General features: G+C 44.5%; 1 protein-coding gene across 2 annotated transcripts in view; it reads left to right on the forward strand.

Annotated features, from left to right (window-relative positions):
• The first annotated feature begins 374 nt into the window (after positions 1-374).
• LOC117451866 (calcium-binding protein 7) overlaps positions 375-22,879 on the forward strand; it is a 63,076-nt gene continuing 40,571 nt past the window's right edge. Inside the window, exons 1-2 of one of the 2 annotated variants that reach the window (XM_034090215.1) lie at positions 375-891; positions 987-1,270. In XM_034090215.1, the coding sequence (XP_033946106.1) occupies positions 1,162-1,270 (109 nt within the window). In that variant the 5' untranslated portion in view covers positions 375-891; positions 987-1,161. Of the gene's footprint in view, positions 1,271-22,879 lie in introns of both variants that reach the window. The other variant, XM_034090214.1, reaches the window with a different exon arrangement.

Below are 22,879 nucleotides of genomic sequence, written 5' to 3' on the forward strand. Positions count from 1 at the left end.
CAAACATGTAAATTGAAATGTGCAACAGTTTGTTTCCTCAGATAGTGGTTAATGATTTCTAACCTTCTTCTTTCTGTCTCACGATCTATAAAATAACCTCAGCTGCATGCGGGTTTACGTCATAGCAAAACTTCAAATAAGTGCCTGATCATCAGCCATATGGAACCTCAAATCAAGCCAATGGCGTTGGATTCATTTTTTATCATAGCCTCGGCTCAGTGGGAGGGAAACCATACACCATATGATCAGCAATCCTACTTTGCGGTCTAACATCGGTGAGTAAGTGCACGGGGAGAGAAATGGAACAAAAAGAGAGACAGAAGAGGAGGGAGGGTGGATGTGTGTTATGCGGGAGGGATTGCCTACACACATACAGAGTGTGTGTGCAGACGTATGAGAGAGACAGAGTGGCGGGCGAGGAAAACAGAGGATATCAGATCCACATAGAGAGCTTCCTTTCACAAAAAACACTCCTCCACTGAAAATGGAACAACTGGATCGCAACGCGCCCCCGTATCCATGACCAAATAAGAGCGCGCGAGCACTTATTGTCTTTTATGTATCGCGCTGACCGGTCATCTTGTCATTTTACAAGAGACACGTTCATATTTTTTAGAGCATATGCAAATCATTTTTTTTAGGTGTAGCACGTCGTTTCTGTGGATTATATGAAGGTGGTTGGATCTTGAAGACGGAGTGCGTCAAGTTAGCGCACGTATCCAACAAGTGGATGCATGAATTCGCTAGCAGCAGACTAAAAACGCAAACAGCCGGTGTCTTGAAATCCTATAAATCTGTGTATCGGTTGAAAAGTAATAGACTAAAAACCTACGCTTATTAGCTCAGATTGTCAAAGGAGATGAATGTGTTGGCGCATAATCTCAGCCTGAGGTAGTTTTTTTTGTATCTAGCGACTTTGTGTCAATACATTTTAAAGCAAATAATCAAACTGCAATGAGGTAAGACATTGTTTTTCTGCTCTCCAGTCATTGACCAAAAGCAAGATTTCGCTGCGGTATCCACCGTCTCCCACCTCACCCCTCTCCCCCCATCCATGGACTCGCTTCTCCCTTCCCTCGGTGACGGTGGGGGGAAGTTGGGATCCTCTCTTTAGACATTTCTGTATGAGGAGGGCGCAGCTGGCACCTAAAGGTCGCAGTCATGCCGATGCACCCAGTCTCCTCCACGTTGATGTACCGGGGGATCTGCACCATCCCTGACCTCCTCGCCTACAGAGCCCCGCCGAACCTGCCCGAAGACGAGGTTGAAGGTGAGATGTTACCTGTTCCCGTTTACCTGAGGGTGCGCACGGCTTGTGAATTGTGAATCCACAGCAGGCTCATGTAGTGACAGTGTATGTGGTGGGGCTCATTCAAACAGATCAGCACCTTGGGCAGCGCTCAGAAATCCAGATGTTCCCTCTTAAACAGACCATTTGCACATATGTTCACAATGTTGATCTTAATATATGAAACAGATTCTTAAAATGAGTCACCCACTTTGATATCAAATATGTGTTTCAATTTCTCATTGATTGGACATATGGGTTCCTTCCAAAGGTCATATGCCCTCATGGTGTAGCTGATTTGGTTAATAATAGAAAGCCCCCCTTCAACCTTTCTTGCCTAAAGGTGGGGTAGGTAAGTTTCAGAAACCGACTCGAGATACACTTTTTGTTATATTCCATGGAATGCTCTTAACATCCCGATAGCAATGAATATATGAAGTGCTTTGACAAAAAATCCATAAAAAAATGTCATCTGTAGAAGCCGTAATACTGTAAAAAGTACAACCTGGCCTACCTGCCTGTCAGCCTTCCATCGGGGCACAAACTTATCTCGTGCCCTCATTGGTCATGTGCGCGTTCGTGTGTGTTGGAGGAGGGGCTCTATAAGGAAGTGGCAGATTTTCTCCGGTTGTGTATTTTCAAATTCTAGCGATCTCGAGCCGGTTTCTCAAACTTACCTACCCCACCTTTAAAGTGTTGCTTCTTGAAAACAGCAGTGATGCATTGGCTGTAACTGGAAGCAGAAGCTCATAACAGGATATTTGGTTCAAGGAAGCTTGATTTTCCCATTGGGCCCGAACACAAATACTTGTTGATGGTCCAGAAAAGTTTGATAGTCCATTTTATCCAGTAAAAATATTTGTATGATTCAACATCTCTAGATTAAAAAGAAGTTGTCTTAAAATGATCTTTCTCTTAATACACCTTCAGCATCTAAGGCACCGCAGTGTCACCTATCATCAAAAAGAATCACCCTTAAACAAGCACAACAATTCTGAGAAATTAGTTTGTTTACGCATCCTGAGAATAATCAGGCCTGCAGCACAGGGATTTGAACCTGCGACATCTGCACATTATACTGCAGTGGCCCCGGGACACTGTTCAAGTCCCAAAGCAGGTGATATGACAGGTTATTGCACATTTGCAGTGTTTTGATTGCATTGACACTGTAAGGTATCCCTGGTGAATGATCTGTTCACTGCACCTCTCATCCTTGGTACCGTAATAATGCACACATTGCCTGGGAATAAAACACACTTTGACAGATTGCTCTACTTTGCTGGACAGATTCAGAGAGATCAATTTGCTCACGGCCTGTGACGAAGGTGGCTTCGTCACTATGGACTGACGGCTTCAGGCCGGGTGATAGGGCACTTTGTTGGCGTGATTGCACAGTATATGTTGTCTGTGGCTGATGATGTCAGAAGTGGGATTCGACCAAGTAAGGAGGTGAACATTACGGAGGAAAGAAGAGGGACCAAGGAGATGAACCGCAGCTGGGGGTGGCTGTGCCTGGAACGGACCAGGGGGCCACGGCTGTTGGGGCAGCAGGAGACGAGAGAGGAGCAGCGTTTGCTTGGGAAGAGGAACGGAGACTCCGGACCCACGAGACTGTAGAGACACTGTGCTTCCGGGGGAGAGGGGGAAGGAAATGTGACGAAGGTAACTTCGTCACTATGGACTGACGGCTTCAGGCCGGGTGATAGGGCACTTTGTTGGCGTGATTGCACAGTATATGTTGTCTGTGGCTGATGATTGTGTGCACCTGGGGGGTATACTGCGAAGCAGGATTTTCGCTTAGCCGGCTAAATTCAGGGAAAACTCCGGCTTTCCGGTCATCCGAAGCTGGTTCTCTTTTTAGCAGGCTAGATCTCCATGGTAATATATGCTAAGCAGCTAACCTGGTCGGGCCCAGGTTAGGTTGCAGGCTAAGAGATCAACTCAGTGAAAGCACTGCCTGCTGACCAATCAGAACTCAGTGTGCGGAGTTTAAAGCGATCAAGTCATATTACAGGAGAAAGGAAATACAGAAAAACTGCCGTCGCAGGAAAGACGGCCGGCAAAAATCACCGACTGTGTGAACGTGAACATTAATAGAATATCACCTCCCATCTTCAGAGCAATCTGACTATTATAACATTAGCGTTAAGAAAGCTTAATTAAATATCTGCCACAACATAAGTAACCGGATCAGAGTAACATTAAGTACAGTCCGCGGCATATCACTTCATAATGTATCATATCTCCTTATCTGAGTCAGCTGAGCCGTATCTGGCCGTGCAACACTCACAGTGTCACATACTGTATGCAGAAGTATTATTTTAAGCAACACATAAGTTGACGAAACACTCGAGACAAATGTAATTGAAGTCAGATCGTGTTTTAGACGGGGCAGTGATATCATAAACCTGTTAATGTACGCATTCAAACACTTTTTCTTTTACCAGCTGTATTCACCTTGCAGGTGCAGCTATGTGGCTTGTATCCTGGATAAAGTGTTTTAAGTCATAAATGTTTAAAAGTTTAACTTCTTCATTTTTGACTAGTATTAAAGTTCATTTTTCATTCAGGAAGTATGACGCTGCGCTGTCAGTGCGCTTTTCCATGTTTGTGATTGGTCGAATGCTCCAGATACCACCCCTTTCATGTGAACGCGCACCTAACTAGATAGGAAACGGTTGGCTTGAGCGATCCACTTGATAACCCGCGTCGTAGGACAGTTTAGCGAGAGCGCGTATGTTTTGGATTAAGCCAACCGGCTAACTCAAACATATCCAGGTTAGGTTGAACCAGGTTCGTAGTATAGGCCCCTGGTGTCCTGTGTTGTCTCCTCCCCCCTCCCCTGTGTCTTGTTGTGATGATTGGAGGGTGGGTATTTAGGCTCTGTTTCCCTGTCTGTTGAGAGGGATGGGTGTGTGTGTGTGAGATCCTTGTGGCTACAGGATGTGGACAAAGAGAACAGCAGGATTGAGACTGTGAACTTTGTGCCCGTGTTTTTAATAAATGCCCACGCCGGGTTATATTTTTGGACGTTCTGCCTCTGCCTCCTTGCTTGGTCTGGGCCACTCAACGGTCAGCTTCACACGGCCTCTATGCATTTTGCACAACACCAGTTTCAGAACTAACTCAGCAGAGGAAACACCCAGAAGACAACAAGAAAGGGTACCCAATACACAAGGCTGTTTTTAAGTACTTTATTTCTCTATAGCTTTTTTTTTTTGTTCTCTTTCTTTGGCAACAAACACACTGAGCCTGTGATGAAAGGGAAGTGTCAACATGTCAGTTCCAGAAGTGATCTTTACAGGATGTCATGCCCATGATTACAGCGTTGCATCACTCTGGCCCTTATTGTCAAACTTGATTTCCAGTGCACAGAGTCCATGCATGACAGAAATGTATTTTGCGCACAGCAGAAGCATTGAAAAAAAGATGGATGTGTCCTATTTCCAAAATTTGAGATATAATATTGATGCTTTTGGTTGTTTGGAATGAGAAATGTCAGTTTCTTCTTCACTCTCCCACTTTAATTTACAGACAGCTTTGGGGTGAAATAAAGAGACAGCACTTCATTTTGACTTCAGTTAAGCCCCTGTCACACTGTCCCGAAAGTAAGAGCTTGTGCCTCTTCGGGGGGTGCTAACATTTAAACATACACTTTATTCTCTTTATATGTAGATTAGAAGATATTACTTATCTCCCTCATGTTGTTTCCATAGCAACAACAACTTCCTGTCAACAGCGTAAACTCGCCTTCAAAATAAAAGCATCTAAATAAAACAGGAAGTTAACCTAAATTACATTTAAGACATACAACTGCAACGAAAGTAACAACAAAAATGTAATATCCTTTTCAGTTTCACAAAACACAAATTGCGTTATTTACATAATATGTTTACATGATTTTGTTGTGCAATAAATGCAATCTCGATGTCATCGTACTATAATACGATGGCTACACTACGGCATTCCGAGGGCTTCACGTAGTCGTGTTGCCTTCCTAAGACAATCGGGCAGCTTCTTGTTTCCTTCGTATTGTCTTCGTGAGGCGAAAAATGCCCGATGGCACCAATGATCACACGAAGATGACACGATTTGACAAGATGCCCTCACGCTGGCCTTACGAAGGGTAAAATGGACACACAAATTCAACATGAAAATGAACCTTCGCAAGGTCCTTCGACAATTTGTTGGCATGCCAAAGATTTTGCCACCGCTCATGAAGTTGCTGCCGGAGCCTGAGAAATACCACCGGCTAGGGGTGTAACGGTATCCTTTTTTTATGAAGGGAAAAAAGTCTGTCACTCATTACACTATATATAATATATATATAATCCAGGGGGCGGTATTGCACCTAAAAGCTGTTTACAACACAACAAATGAAAACAACAAAACTAACAAAATACAAGAAGAAGAAAAGTTAGTATGGTGATTTCAGAAAACATACAGGAGCTAGAAGACCCACCTGCTTCGTTTAAATCAGCTTTGTGGGAACCTTTCGGGTTCCCTGTGGACTACAATAACGATGGAGTGCGAGTGGTGGATCGGACTACGACGGTGTGTTGGCGTTGTTCGATAGCGGTGCGGTATGCTATTGGTAACACGCAAAACATGCTAAATCATATCAGAAGGCATCACCCAGAACCCGGCAAAAGACAACAGCAGTTCAAAGCTTATCCCCGCTGTTTTTAGAAAGCCGTGAGACCAAAATAAATAACGGAAGCTTTTGGCATATATATTTCAACGGCAATGCACCCTGGAAACACTTTCTTATTATTAAGACATTCTTTTAAGTTTTACAGCTTATTGAACCTTTTTGTTTGACATCAGCCATTATGCTATAGATAACATGGCCATCTGAGTGTGTGTGGCACTGTTAGTGGTTTGTTTTTAACTGTTTAATACAGTTAATTATTCAAAATGTTAGAGTTCCTTATTTTTATACTGAAACTTGCACTACTGATCAAAAATAAATAACAACAAACCTGGAATTATGCTTTTGGGACTTTTTTTTGCTTTTTCTTGTTGTACCGAACCCGTACCGAACCGTGATCCCCAAATCGAGGTACGTACCGAACCGTGAATTCTGTGAACCGTTACACCCCTACCACCGGTGGTCATACGATGGCTTAAGAGGCCCTCACGAATGGCCCGATGTTGTTACGATCAGAGCCGAATTTGAACATTTCCTTTATCCGTGTGTCCATCGGGTGTCAATTTCGGGAGAGTGTGACAGGGGCTTTAGTCAAATCCGCTTGTGCTGCCTTGCTGCAGTCACTCTGGTGGAAAAAAAGTGAGCCAGTGTGGCTTTGCAGCTCAACTAATATACAGTGGCAGTTTTGACTTGAGTAGAGGTGGGATGCTTTGCGCAGAGAACAGGAAAGCCCGGGGTAATGCACAGTTAACATTATCGACAGAGGCTTTTTTCAGCTGTTGCAGGGCATTAGTGATCCTACTTGACGGATGTTTTACAAGTTGTGTAAAAGGTAAGAAATGAAAGGCGGAGGAGATTGAGTGTTGTTGTTGTCAAGAGTGTAATTGAGATTCACAGCTTTTCCTGCCATAAAGGAGACAATAGGAACAATTGATTTGGTTGATTACTGGCTCAAAATCAGAGACATAAAATACTTTGCTACAGTATCTGGCCAAGATTTGTGCTTTCAAAACGAAATGTTTTATCTTTTGGTTGCAACTATTAGTTTTTATTTGTGCACAGACATCAGTGTACTTAGTGGCGTTTTTATATGTACAAAAGTGGTGGGGCACAAAAAACTTAGATGTCTATATATAAGCTTCTGCAGTGAGGTTCATGGCTGCTGAGGCACTGACTCTTCAGGTTTACAAATATTATATTTTGACCTAAATCAAAATATAATATTATTTTCAAAAGCTTTTTTTGTCTGAAGCTTCAATTAATTGTAAACAGACAGTTCAACAAAAGGATACCCACAATTTTTAATTTTATCATTTAAATATTGAATTGTTCTCTCTTAGTAAGATCCCATTTTCAATAAAATTGCAGTCTTACCTTGACTTGAAGATGAAGTCCATTTGCCTATCCTTCTTTGTAAAAGTCCTCCTTATGTTCTTGTAGTTTCAAAAGTCTATCATAAATCTAATCTAATCAATAGATTTATGATTCGAAAATTATAAAAGTAGGGTAGACATGTGGATATTATCCGGCTGAACAAAACGTGCATTTATCCAACAGGTTTGTTTCCCACAGACCTTATTTGGAGCTATTTTCTAAAATCCTATGGAGAAATCTCATTGCTTTTTTGTCGAGGGAACCCATTCGCAGCTTACTTCCGGGTTTTAGGACGCCTCACTGCAGCTCTCTCGTCTCCTCTTCACACACCACACTTTTCGCGGCACACGTACTTACAGCCAATCAGCTCTGAATGATGTGAGATGACGTATGGTGGGGATGGCAGCTCACTGCCCCTATGTTCATTATTTTTTTGCCACACACATTAAATAGGAAAATATTCTGAGCATGCGCAGTGTAGTTCTCATTCATTCAACATTCAACACTCCGTTCGATGTCTCACTATGGGATGCGCCTCATCGCGGAGCAAACAGAAGCATCAATCTCATTACGCCAATCCTGATTGGCCGGTGATTCTTGACGTCAACGTCAGGGGAAATCACCCCCTATAAGTAGCCTGCGCCACGACGCATGCGTCATTCAAACACCTCTTCTCTCTTCAGAGCACATCTCGAATGGTAGCCGGGCTAGCTTAACAGTCCACAGACTGAACCCAAAGCTAATTTTCGGTCGACGGGCGTTAGCCGGCTACCCGATTCTCTCACAGAAGAGTATTACAGTCAACCTCGCCGTTCTTCCTCTGGAGTAAGGTAAGGTTTTGACTTCAAGTAAGCAACACACCAGTTGCTAATTGTGTTTTTTTCCCTCGCTACCGACACCACGGTAGCGAGGACACTTTTTTTCTTCCTCTCTTCCACGGAGGAAGAGAAAAGGATTACAGGAATATTACCATACCAGGTAATATCCTTGAGAGAAAAAGACCCACGCTGTCCTTTTTTCCCCCGGATTAAAGACAGATCGGTAAACATTTTTTTCTCGAACGTACCTGTCATGAGCGGACCCTCTCCACGCCTCACGGCGAACGAGATGGATGCCTCTCCCCCTCACACCAGAGGAGTCAGGATCTCGGAGGCTCGGCGCTGCGGTTGCGGGTTGAAAGTGTCAGGCACAGACTCACACCAGATCTGTTCGTCCTGCCTCGGGCTGGGAACACGCCCAGGAGGCCATCGACAACCCCGGCTCGTGCGGACATTGTGCCCGCCTCACCGTGAAGAGCCTCCACCGAAGGTTAGCGCAACAAGTTAACCTGTCGGGACGGGACCCCCTCATGTCCACTGATCCGCCGACCGGCAATCAAGACACGGGGACGTCTGCCGCAGAGATGGAGCCCCTCACTGCGGTCTGGGGCTCACTGACAACGGCACCCGCAGAACCGGAATCCCGCACCATATCAGGCCGAGATCCGGTGGCGGCAAGAAACGCGGGAACGGGGCCCCACGCTATACCAAGCTGGGGCTCCCGACTGGACCTCACCATGGTTTCACCCGCGGAAGATGTCCTGGAGTTAGACTGCATGGAGGACGAAGAGTATACCTCTGAGTTCCTCCTGTCTGACTCGGATGAGCAGGAAGACGACATTTCATGTCATCGACTCAGGCTGCAAAGCCGGGAGCGATGGCTGCTCCCCCGGCCGACAGCACACCAGCTTCGCCGTGTCTCAGTATGGACCTACAAGCCGTGTGTCAGCGCGCTGCGGCCAAACTAGACATCCCATGGCCCGAAGTGGCCAAGGAGACCTCCAGGTCCCGTTACGAGGGAAAACTTTTTTCCCAAACAACGAGGGCAAAGAGACAACTCCTCCCGGTCTTCCCGGAGATGTTGGATGAGGGTGTCGGTCTCGTGGAGAGGACCGGCCCTTTAGCAACAAGGCCCCAATCCAGGGTGCCCACTCCCTTGACTGTGACGGTTATGGAGAGGCTTGGCCTGCTCCACATACCACCTATGGAACCGCTGGTGGCAGCCCACCTCCTACCGAGGATGGGCCAGCCGCCAAGCAGGAACCCCACGCTGCCAGCAAAATCGGACCGATTCCAGTCTACCATGACGGAACGGGCCTACAGAGCCGCAGCATTGTCCGCCAGGGCTCTGAACGTTTCCTCGATGCTAACCGCATACCAAGCGGAGCTCTGTGAGGATATGTCGAGCAATCCTGGACCGGCCACTCTGGACGAGATAGCCGCGGTCACAGACATTTGTCTCCGTGTCCAACGCTGCGCCGTCCAGGCCACGGGCAAGGTAATGGGGATCATGGTGGTGCAGGAAAGAGCTAGATGGCTCAACCTCACCAACCTCCCAGACCGGGAAAAGGAAGATGTGCTTGACATGCCCATCGTTCCCGAGGGGATTTTCGGCTCCGCTCTCGCTTCCATGCAAAGGAAGTGCGAGTCGAAAAAGAAGGAAGACGAGGCTCTCCACCTTTGTCTCCCTCGAAGGGTCCCAGCCGCGGCCTTTGCAACGGCGGCCCTTTGCAACGGCGGCCCTTTGCAACGGCGGCCCTTCGCAACGGCGGCCCATCGCAACGGCGGCCCTTCGCCCACGCTGCACCGCGCTCTGCTGGGTTCAAAGTACCAGGACAGCAGAGGGCGCAGCCCTCCCCGAGTCCCCAGCCCAGGCAGGGAGACGAGGGCGAGTTGGTCTAGAAATCTCCGGTTCCGGCTGTAGCCCAGGCACAGCCGACCCAGAATTTCGGCCAGCAGGCGAGGAAGAAGAAGCGAGCGGCCTGACAGCCCCTCCTTCTCCCCTCCGTGACGGAGCTGGAAGTTCCTTCCACGGCTCTAAATGTGTCCCCGCCGCCTCGAGAGATGCCTCAACGCCATCCTCAAGTCCGCACAAGACACATGTCACATCGTTATTGTCTGAATAAACCATTTTCCGCTGACGCATCCAGGCTCCGGCCAAGGGCGCAGCCCAAAAAAATGAAAAGAAAGACAATAAACAGTCCGTTAACCATAATCCCCTTCTGAGAGCAGCTACGGCCTCTCTCAAAAGGCGGATAATAAACGGGTCTGTGAAGGCACCACCGCCACGCGCATGCGCAGTGCCGGTTGGGGCTTTAAGGGCACTACCGCCACGTGCGTACACAGTGCCGGCTAGAGCTGTAAAGAACGGCCCGTCAATCCTTCCCCTTTCAAGAGCAGCTACGGCATCTCTCAAAGGACGGATTATTGACGGGTCCGTGAAGCCACCGCCACACACATGCGCAGTGCCGGCCAGGGCTTTAAGGGCACCACCGGCACGCGCAGGCGCAGTGCCGACTGGAGCCGTGAGGGCACCACCGGCACACACATGCGCAGTACCGGCTGGAGCTGAAAAGGCACCTCCGTCACGCACATGCGCAGTGCCGGTCGGAGCCATAAGAGTGACATCCCAGCTGGCTCTAAGGAGCATACAGCAGGATATTATTATGTTATAATGTATCTGTTTTCACAAACCCAGTGAGAGTCAACCCACATTCTGGAGAGAAGAGTTCTCTCTCTCCCAGAAAGAAGGGTTTTATCTATAAAGCCCACCGAGCGGAGTCAGATTACGGAGGAAAATGTCCTCGTAAAGCACCCGCTCAACATGGGCCTCATAATAAAACTAAACCCCGAACGCCACGGCTTACGGAGAGTTTTGGTGATTATGAAATGCGTAGTGGCACTACACCCGACTTTTCCAGTGCGGGACGCGCCTACGGGTGCAGTCCTTTCACGGAAGGTGGTCACCACGGACGCAGGTCAGACGGGCTGACAGGGGACTTACGAAGGTCGCCCGGTGAGAGGTCTCTAGAACAGAGACTTCCAGCGGGCACGCGTAAATTACCCGGAGCTTTTAGCGGTGTTCCCCACCCAAAAATGCGTCCTGCCTTCTCTCAGAGGACTTCATGTCCCCGTGAGGATAGAGAACACGATATCGTGTATGAACCGCCAGGGGAGTTTGCGTTATCTCCAGTCACACACACTGGCACACAAACTGATCCCTTGGAGCGGCAGACGTCTCCTCTCTCTGAGAACGACACAAGTACCGGGTGTTATGCACCTAGGGACAGAATTACTGTCAAAAGGCGCACCACTCTATGCAGACTGGACTCCTCATCCAAGGATCAAGAGTCCGCTGTGGGTGCGTTACGGCGGAGCCGCGTTAAATCTGTTCGCAAGGGGAGAAAATGCTCAATGACAGCTGTTCTCTTTAATGTGCGATTTAAACGCACCGTTAGGCGGGGACGCACTCGTACACGATTGACCTCCGGGTCCTCTGTACACGTTCCCACCCCTGGTTCTGTTCCCCTTAACTCCGGACAGAGTGAAAGAGCAACGCCACACACGTACTCTGATGTTTCCACCCTAGCCCGCAATATACGGGCTGGCGGGGATATATCAGCTGTTGTGCGGGCAGCCCCCACCACGCAGGGACAGATTGTCTCAGGCGGGGGGGGCGATCCTTCACCCACGCCCAGAGCAAGGGGCACTATGGGCCTGACCCATGAGTGGTACAATCTGAATACAGTGGGACTCCCTCAGAAGGTGATAAACACTATTCAGAGTGCGAGAGCTTCCTCCACCAGGTCTCTTTACGACTGTAAGTGGAGGGTGTTTGAGGAGTGGTGCCTTCAAGAAGGACACATCTCTTTTCAATGTCCTGTCGGGGTGATTTTATCATTCCTACAGGACTTGATCGATAAACACAGAGCTTTTTCCACGATCAAGGTGTACCTGGCTGCTATTGCTGCATGCCATGTGGGCTTTGAGGGTAAGACGGCTAGCCAACATCCTTTGGTTTGCCGTTTTATGAAGGGAGCGCGCAGGCTCCTCCCTGTCTCCAGGTCGCTGGTGCCCTTATGGGACCTGGCAGTGGTTTTAAATGGGCTCAAGATGACCCCATTTGAACCCCTGGAGGGAGCTGACATGAAACATCTGTCACTCAAGACAGTGCTGTTACTGGCCCTGGCATCCGCTAAACGGGTCAGTGATATCCATGCACTGTCTGTACATCCCTCATGCACTCAGTTCGCCCCAGGGCAAACGAGAGTGTTGAAACCCAACCCTGCCTTTACACCAAAGGTGGTCGGTTCGTGTACCCCGATTGACATTGAGGCATTTCCTCCACAGCTGGTTTCCTCCGGGGAGCAGCAGCAGGATCTATTGTGTCCAGTCCGGGCTTTGCACACATATATGGACAGATCAAAAGAGCTTCGTCTTAATGACCAACTCTTCGTGTCCTGGGCTAAACCTCACAAGGGTAAGCCTGTTACTAAGCAACGACTATCCCACTGGATCGTGGAGGCGATTGCTTTGGCCTATACGAGTCAGAATCTGCAAGCACCTTTGGGTCTGCGGGCTCACTCGACTCGGGGCCTGGCTACATCCTGGGCTTTGTTCAAGGGTGTTTCCATCCAGGATATCTGTGCGGCGGCAAGCTGGTCTTCGCCACTCACTTTTGTCCGCTTTTACAGGCTGGACGTCTCCGCTCCAAGCGTGGCCCGAGCAGTGCTGGCACCTTGTTGAGTCGGGACTCCACCTGTTAAATTCTGGTTGATCGGTGATCTTCGAGATAAGCTCGTCTGGCAATACAGGAGCTACAATATCCCATAGTGAGACATCGAACGGAGTGTTATGAATGAGAACTATAGGTTACTTACGTAACCCCAGGCCTCAGAGTAACATGAAGTGAGATGTCTCACCAGACGGCCCTCCTTGCTATGGTGAAGCGAGAAGAGGTGCTTATTTTGAATGACGCATGCGTCGTGGCGCAGGCTACTTATAGGGGGTGATTTCCCCTGACGTTGACGTCAAGAATCACCGGCCAATCAGGATTGGCGTAATGAGATTGATGCTTCTGTTTGCTCCGCGATGAGGCGCATCCCATAGTGAGACATCTCACTTCATGTTACTCTTAAAACTGGGGTTACGTAAGTAACCTATAGTTTTTACAGTCACCATTGACTTAGACAGTGAGAGGGAGGGGCATGATCGGGTTTTGTCCCACATGGCTCTAAACAGCTCAATAGGCACACACTGTAGACACTAATTAGAAGAACACAGACTAAAACAGCAATGTACAGACGAATCAGATGATTACACATGATCTTAAAATATATTTTATATATTTGTTAATTTATTTTTTGCATTTTTTTTATAATCATTATTTTTAATACTTTCTGCTGACACTAGGACACCAGTCGCCACTGAGTGTACTCAGTGTCCCCAAACCAATTTCCTGGATACTATAAATGTCAATAAGTTCACACTTGTTATTTGCATTCATCAATCTCAAGTGACTGTGGACGGGATTTAGTCTGCAGTGACGTTTGACTGCTGTAGCGCCAGTCCGTGTCTCGTCGTCGCTTGCATCTCTTGAGAGACGGACAAGAATTACCTGGGAGTCTGAAGTGTCACATACATCAGCTCAGCCGTCAGGGAGACAGGGCTTTGTCACCAAACGAAATTGCACATTAGTGAATATGTGTGTGTGAGTGCAGGTATAGGGACAGAAGGCTCAAGCCTTATTGGCACACATAGCCAAGGACTTGATTTTCAATTACTGCCTTTGGACAGCCCAGGGATTAGACCAATGGCACCATACTTTGCGACTCTGAGAAGACTGTCAAAGCTATAATTGGAACAAAATGCTGTTTTTCTGATGCCTTTTAAGCGTGTGTGTGTGTGTGTGTGTGTGTGTGTGTGTGTGTGTGTGTGTGTGTGTGTGTGTGTGTGTGTGTGTGTGTGTGTGTGTGCCTGCCTGCACAAGTACCTGACTATTCGGCAATGCGAGCATAAATTGACTCCATATTCTCCATTTCCCCTCCTACACAGAGGGACGGAAAAAAACGTTTTTCATATTACAGGAGCTTAATATAGTTTAGACCTCCTCCACCAGTAACACACACACACACACACACACACACACACACACACACACACACACACACACACACACACACACACACACACACACACACACACACCACACACACACACACACACACACACACACACACACACACACACACACACACACACACACACACACACACACACACCACACACGGTCAATATCACTGCAGCTGGAATTAGGTGGGAAGCCCATTTCCACAAAGCCTAACAACAGCCATATTGGAGGCAGCTTCAGAATGGTCCCAGCCAGGGATGAGCCTAAAGCATTTGTAAAGGGTCCCAGAGTGAAGCTTGTGTAGTCAGACTACAGAAGTGTCCTGTACACACAAAGCAGAAGATAAGGCTGGAGCAGAATGTTTGCAACAAGGTTGTGATCACTGTGTTTTGTGTATCATTTTGTTTAAAATCTGCTGTGGCTTGTAGAGAAGCCCAGGAAGTATGAGGCATATTCCTGTCTTTTGTTGATTTTCTATGTCTCAATAGGAATACTTTGAATACACCTCACCTCAAGCCAAAACCACTTTTATTCATCATGTATTCATTTGGAACCTAGTGTGAACACAGCATTTCTTTAATGAACAGTCAAAAAATGACATTACGGATGAATGAATCAATTTGACATTCATGATCAAACTGCAAGAAAAGCCGAAAAAAAGGATAGTTTGCCTGCTGTTTAATAATTGAATGTTATGCCTGAAAACATGAATGTACAGTATAAGGTCGTAATAAGAGCCTCGAATATAAATTAATTAATTACTAAAACTAAATACCATTGCAATCTAAAAGCTTGTATTTTAGTTTATTGTCAATAAAAACATAGTTATTTAAATTATGTCTTAGTCATTTAATACACTTGCAGCAATTACTGTACAAATGCAGCACAATAAGAGAAGAAAACCTCACATATGGAACCTTGTTTCTGCAGATCAGATTTTTTAATCTAAATGTCAATACACCAAATTTAAAGTTGCATATATATCAATGCTAGTTATGTTTCCCTCTCTCAGTTCCAATTCCAGTGTGTTTGGATGGGCCTGAGAGCTTTCTCTAAATCATTGTCAAGGAAACAAAGTGTTTCCCAAGCCACTGTCACAGAGCTCCAGCAGGGACAAATCTCTCAAGGAGCATTATAAATAGTTGAGTAACTGTCTTCGATATTTAGAATCAACTGCGCCCACAAAATGATCGCTCCATTTGTTAATGCTCGTGGTGAAGGGGCTTCTTTTTTCTTCTTCTCTCCAGATCAAACACATATTGAGTTGTTACCCAGAGAGACAGGACGCTGAGATGTTACAAACAGTGATTGGAATAATACCCTCTTTCATTTGCTTTGTGATATAAGCAATGGCGGGAAGGTCTGCCTTGTCATTACTGAATAATAGACTATAGGCTGGCATCATGTTTACTCTATTTAATTCCTTTCAGTGACAATTGCAGGGTTTGTAGTGGAGATGGGTGTCCTAGTGTCGCTGAGAGAAACGATTACTTCTTCCTGCTTTTTGTAATGTAAGCGGCATTGCCATTGTCACATGTTGTATCTCCAGTGACAGTGCAGGTTTGGTATCCTGAGCCTATGAAAAACCTCCATTTACAAAACACATGTATGCAAATTAGCATGCCAATCAGTCCACCAAAGGACTAATTGAGCAAATGGGGTTAGATCAGGGGTGTCCAAACTGAAAAATATACGATGGGCTGGGCCACTCACTAGAGGTTTACTGCCTCATCAGTTAAGTTATAAGTTAGCAAAATCAATCAAATGTAGTCCAATTATGCTTGTTACTTTAATAATCTGAGGCCATGGTTCTCAGCAGGAAACCGATGGACTGTCCACTCCAAGTAGGGAATGAGTCCTTACCCCAAGTGAAGGAGTTCAAGTATCTCGGGGTCTTGTTCTCGAGTGAGGGAACAATGGAGCGTGAGATGGGCCGGAGAATCGGAGCAGCGGGAGCGGTACTGCAGTCGCTTTACCGCACCGTTGTGACGAAAAGGGAGCTGAGCCAGAAGGCAAAGCTCTCTGTCTACCGGGCCATTTTCGTTCCTACCCTCACCTATGGTCATGAAGGATGGGTCATGACCGAAAGAACGAGATCGCGGATACAAGAGGCCGAGATGGGTTTTCTCCGCAGGGTGGCTGGTGTCTCCCTTAGGGATAAGGTGAGAAATTCGGTCATCAGGGAGGGACTCGGAGTTGAACCGCTCCTCCTTCGTGTCGAAAGGAGCCAGTTGAGGTGGTTCGGGAACCTAGTTAGGATGCCACCTGGGCGCCTCCCTAGGGAGGTGTTCCAGGCACGTCCAGCTGGGAAGAGACCAAGGGGTAGACCTAGGAACAGGTGGAGGGATTATATCTCTTCGCTGGCCTGGGAGCACCTTGGGATCCCCCAGTCAGAGCTGGTTGATGTCTCCAGGGAAAAGAAAGTGTGGGGCTCTCTGCTGGAACTGCTACCCCTGCGACCCGACCACGGATAAGCGGGAGAAGATGGATGGATGGACTTTAATAATCTATCACAGCTCTCCATAGGGTTTCATTCATTTTGTTAGCAACTCATTCTTTAAAACGGTAGTCTCAGATTGCTTATAATAATAGCAAATAGGAAGGGTATATTTCAAGCTTGTTATACAAATAAGGTATTGGGCTTTTTTCTTATCAACTTAGATTAGTAAAAAAAGAAATTTCGACTTTAATTGACTGAATTTATTGAAAAATGAGCTTATTTACACATGCAAACTACTGTGTAATATATGTTTAAATGTCTATTTAAGAAGTACAATACAGGACAAGCACAATTTTAATTTGCGGGCCATATTCCATTATGCTTTTTGAATCTGCTGAGGGCCGATTCAAAATGGCTGGCGGGCCGCATTTGGCCCCCGGGCCATAGTTTGGACACCCCTGGGTTAGATCATTTGTCACCAGAACATGCAGACCTCCTAAACGAATGATACATGTAGTTTATACAGCCTGTCCTCCTACAAAAAACGACCAAATAGGTCGATTGTTTAAGCACCAGATTACGACCCATAGCCACGTTTTAAAGTGTAGCACCTCTAGTGGTCGTGTAAGAAACAACATGCTCCCGTTTATTTACAAATAACCCTCTCTGGAAAATCCTAAATTGTAGAACAGTTTGGCCATTAAAATGCTTTTTGATTAGATTTCTAGCGAGAAGTGTATATTGTACTTTTATAATCCACGTCCAGTGGAAGTGTAGGATCTATAGTTTGATAGATATTACGAAGATGATTTGAGGTCTCGCCAGGATAACGTGTATATGCGGCAGCTTCCATGTAAAGTTAGCGTGGGTGAAAACAGTATTTCCGGTCTCGAAGTTTTCATAATAAAACCGGATATATTCCCCTCACTGTCAAATGATTACACAGTGATATCTGCATTACTCATCCACTAAAAAACATCAGTTTATCCTTGTTAATTACACAATATTGATTGGTTTAAATGGTGTACAATGCTTTTGTGTTTTTAACCTTCGAGTCAGAGAAACAAATAGTTTTTTAGGAGTTTAGACACTACAGTTTCCGAAGACACTACACTACCCAGCTATCGTTTGGGACTAGAACATCCGCCTTGCTTTACAAACCCCGTGATTAGTCATCAAGCCCTGTGATTGGATGTTGGAGTGGCAGTGCGACAAGGTTACGCTGTCAAACAGCTCTTTGAAATGGAATGGAACCACGGCAGACTTTCCAAAACTGGAATTGGACGGGTCCAACCCCCGTCACCAGAACATGCAGACCTCCTAAACGAATGATACATGTAGTTTATACAGCCTGTCCTCCTACAAAAAACGACCAAATAGGTCGATTGTTTAAGCACCAGATTACGACCCATAGCCACGTTTTAAAGTGTAGCACCTCTAGTGGTCGTGTAAGAAACAACATGCTCCCGTTTATTTACAAATAACCCTCTCTGGAAAATCCTAAATTGTAGAACAGTTTGGCCATTAAAATGCTTTTTGATTAGATTTCTAGCGAGAAGTGTATATTGTACTTTTATAATCCACGTCCAGTGGAAGTGTAGGATCTATAGTTTGATAGATATTACGAAGATGATTTGAGGTCTCGCCAGGATAACGTGTATATGCGGCAGCTTCCATGTAAAGTTAGCGTGGGTGAAAACAGTATTTCCGGTCTCGAAGTTTTCATAATAAAACCGGATATATTCCCCTCACTGTCAAATGATTACACAGTGATATCTGCATTACTCATCCACTAAAAAACATCAGTTTATCCTTGTTAATTACACAATATTGATTGGTTTAAATGGTGTACAATGCTTTTGTGTTTTTAACCTTCGAGTCAGAGAAACAAATAGTTTTTTAGGAGTTTAGACACTACAGTTTCCGAAGACACTACACTACCCAGCTATCGTTTGGGACTAGAACATCCGCCTTGCTTTACAAACCCCGTGATTAGTCATCAAGCCCTGTGATTGGATGTTGGAGTGGCAGTGCGACAAGGTTACGCTGTCAAACAGCTCTTTGAAATGGAATGGAACCACGGCAGACTTTCCAAAACTGGAATTGGACGGGTCCAACCCCCGGCTCCAGCTTCCCCCCCCCCCCCCCCCCCCCCAGAACTACACATGCTGGCTATTGTGTGTTTCGCAATATATGGCACGTCTCTTTATAAGACGTTTTCGTATTTCGCACAATTAGAAGTTGGCAGTATTAAACGTGTACACCCTGGAGGTTTAGGGGATACGAAACACAGTGGTGTTATCAATTGTAAAACATATAATTAATAAATGGTGAAATAATATACCCACATGACACCTAAGGTCAGAAGAGCTTTATTTAACAGATGGTTTTATGTCTACCCCTCCTGTTGTTCATTGATAAACATGCACTTGTCAAGGTTCAGAGGCAAATTTTGCAAATATGGCAGTAGCCATCGATCATCTTAAGATAAGATAAGATATACTTTATTGATCCCAAGTTGGGAAATGTTTTTGTTACAGCAGCATGTACTACTTTGTTCTACTCCACTACAATTCAGAGGTTAACCTGGTATTTTTACTCTACTACATTTATTTTTGTTACTTTGCAGATTCTGATTAATGATGTGAAATATAAACAACCCTTAAATCAGACTTTAGTTACACCTGAGTAAAATTCAGCCTTATCAGTTTGTCTGTTTTGCACATCCTCCTGTTAATATCTTTGGACGTCCTGCACTAAACTGTTTTATTGTAGAGATCACTACAGTATCTTCTAGATATTTTCCATTCTATATTTCTATCATTGACCCCTATTTTGTATGTAGGCTACTCTTAATATTTAAATGTTTTCATCAATAACTAAATAAATATAACTTATTCAACAACTACATTCAATAACGTGCTTTAACCACTAGGAGGTGCGGTTTAGACCAGTGGTCTAGTTAATAAAACATAATAATATCGTACATAATATGATTATTCACTTTATTGTGAGTTTAAAACAGAACGGTAAAGGAAAATACAGTTTCAGTCTCTCGATGTGAAGCTTATGCATTGTACCATGAACCTGTATAGACCTGTAACAGTCAACTGCATGAGGAGTTGGAAAGGTAGTTCAGAAAATCAGTAATATCTTTAAAAAGCTGTGCACCGTTATGGTGTAAATACAGACTATCTACTAATTGGATCAAATATAAAAGTCAGCCGAATTAGTGTTGATACTGCAAGGAGACGTATTGTGTGAAAAGAAATGGAAGATGTTGTTTAATTGTTGATATATTTATGGTTCACGTCACGTCTCTTCCAGTTTGTCAAAAGGTCTTCTGATCAGGGCTCTATAAATACATATCTACGGCAGATATGTAATATTTAATGCAGCCGAACCGTGTATTACAATGTCGTTATGTGATGACCTTCAAAGAGAAAAGCAAGAACACTCGGAATAAAGTATTATTATTATTATTCTTTTTAATGTTTTCCGATTTCATATCACATAAACATCATATCCCGACGTGCATTGCGGCGTGATTTTAGCCTATCAAAACCTCTGAAAAAAGAAATGTGTCTCTCAGAATCGAAAGAGAAAAACCTATGGGAAAAACACAAAAGCATTGTACACAATTTAAACCAATTAATGTCGTATAATTAACTAGGATAAACTGATGTTTTTTTAGTGGATGAGTAGTGCAGATATCACTGTTAAATCATTTGATCATTGGTTTTATTATGAAAACGGCGAGACCGGAAATACTGTTTTCAACCCGTAACTTTACATGGAAGCTTGCCGCATATACACGTTCTCCTGGCGAAATCTCAAATCATCTTCGTAAAATCTATCAAACTATAGATCCTACATATCGACTGGACGTGGATTCTAAAAGTACAATATATACTTCTCGCTAGAAATCTAATCATAAAGCGTTTTAATGGCCAAACTATCCTACAATTTAGGATTTTCCAGAGAGGGTTATTTGTAAATAAACGGGAGCATGTTGTTTCTTACACGACCACTAGAGGTGCTACACTTTAAAACGTGGCTATGGGTCGTAATCTGGTGCTTAAACAATCGACCCATTTGGTCGTATGAGTTGGAGGACTTGTTGAGTTTATATGTCTGGCAAATAGCTTAAGTCCAAAGTATGTCAAAGAAAAATAAACTTGTTTGGGGCAGGAATGTGAGGTTTGATAGTAAACCTTGAAGAAACAACCAGTAACTCTCACAAGAGGCGCATTCACACTGCGGTACTTTTCCCACAAAGGTTCATGCGAACTTAGTTCATGATCGCGTTCACACCAAAAAGAGCCGGTGTCAGTACCAGATGTGTTCGGGGTACCAGATGTGTTCGGGTGTATTTCCATCGCTCCCGTCATATCCGTCGACTCACCTCCCTCTGCTCCCAGCGCTCTGCTGCCACACACCGGCCGTCTGCGGAACTGCAGCCGGAGAAACTCGGTACAGCTTGTTATGTGTGTGTACTTGTGCACATAAATAATGTTTCTAATTATTTACAATTAAAAAATATATATATTCTGCGTTACTTTAGCCAACACTTTTATAAAGCCACGAGATTAGATAATTACGAAATGTGTAGATAGAATACATATCTTTCAGGTTGTTATTTTGTCATTGTTTAATGTTTTATTTATCTTTTAGTATTTTTATATAGTATCTGCACTTTGGAGAGGAGTTGGGAGACACACGATACATCAAATCACATCTACAGATCAAGACGAAGCGAATGGAAGTACTCCTAGCGTGAACATGTTTGTGAAAACGTGTGCAAAGTCTCCGAAAATCCTAATAATAAGCTCATATTTGAATTCCCCATAAAAAAAAACACATCATTCAGTAAAAACAAGGCACCACTGATCATCTGCTCCCTGATCTCTCTGCGAATTGAAAGTACTTATTGCCAGAGATCGCATGCTGTGGTTTTATTAAATGTGCCAAGTGCTAGGACTGTCTTATGGAAGAAAGCTTTCAGATGTGCAGCTCCACTAACATGGAACAGTCTGCAAAAAGAATGGAAAATTACCAAGCTAGTACCACTACATGTTTTTAAAGCTTGGTTGGATGCTACTCAATCAGATGCTGTTGGCACCTGTACATGTGGATAGATATGTTGTTCTGTTGTTTATGTTTTGCCTTTGATGTTATTCCATCCCATTTATCTCAACTCAAGTTAGTATTAAATGCAGACAACTCCAAACTCATGATATTCTCAAATGGCAAAAAGTTAACTTCTTTTCTCCCCAACATTTGTACTGTTCAAGGGACTGATATTTACATTGAAAGGGTCACTACATACACATATCTAGGTTTTATTATTGATCAGAATTTATCTTTCAAATCACACACTGAAAATGTTGTTTTAAAAATTAGGTTTCTCCGTTCAGACAAGGAAACATTTGATCTCTGCAACGTTTTTACCAGTATTGGATTCAGTATCTGCTTTACATGAATGTCTCTGACCAGTGCCTAAAGAGTTTGAATACTGTGTACCATTGAGCATTGTTTTATTACATATATATATATTGTGAGTTTGGAATAAATATGCACTTTATGAAAATTATTAGTTGGTTACTGTTAGTAAAAAAACAGTAAGGTTAATACTGGATGTTTGTTACACTTGGATATGTTTTCATTGGACATTCAATTCAATGCCTTTATTTATCCAGTTAAAATCCCATTGATATCAATGATATCTTTTTCAAGGGAGACCTGCAGCAGTAGGTTCCACATTAAGACATACAAACATAAACAACAGAACAACATATCTATCCACATGTACAGGTGCCAACAGCATCTGATTGAGTAGCATCCAACCAAGCTTTAAAAACATGTAGTAGTACTAGCTTGGTAATTTCCCATTCTTTTTGCAGACTGTTCCATGTTAGTGGAGCTGCACATCTAAAAGCTTTCTTCCATAAGACAGTCCTAGCACTTGGCACATTTAATAAAACCACAGCATGCGATCTCCGGCAATAAGTACTTTCAATTCGCAGAGAGATCAGGGAGCAGATGATCAGTGGGCCCTTGTTTTTACTGAATGATGTGTTTTTTATGGGGAATTCAAATATGAGCTTATTTTTAGGATTTTCGGAGACTTTGCACACGTTTTTACAAACATGTTCACGCTAGGAGTACTTCCAGTCGC

This window comes from Pseudochaenichthys georgianus, chromosome 9 (assembly GCF_902827115.2).
Source record: "Pseudochaenichthys georgianus chromosome 9, fPseGeo1.2, whole genome shotgun sequence".
NCBI classification, from domain to species: domain Eukaryota; kingdom Metazoa; phylum Chordata; class Actinopteri; order Perciformes; family Channichthyidae; genus Pseudochaenichthys; species Pseudochaenichthys georgianus.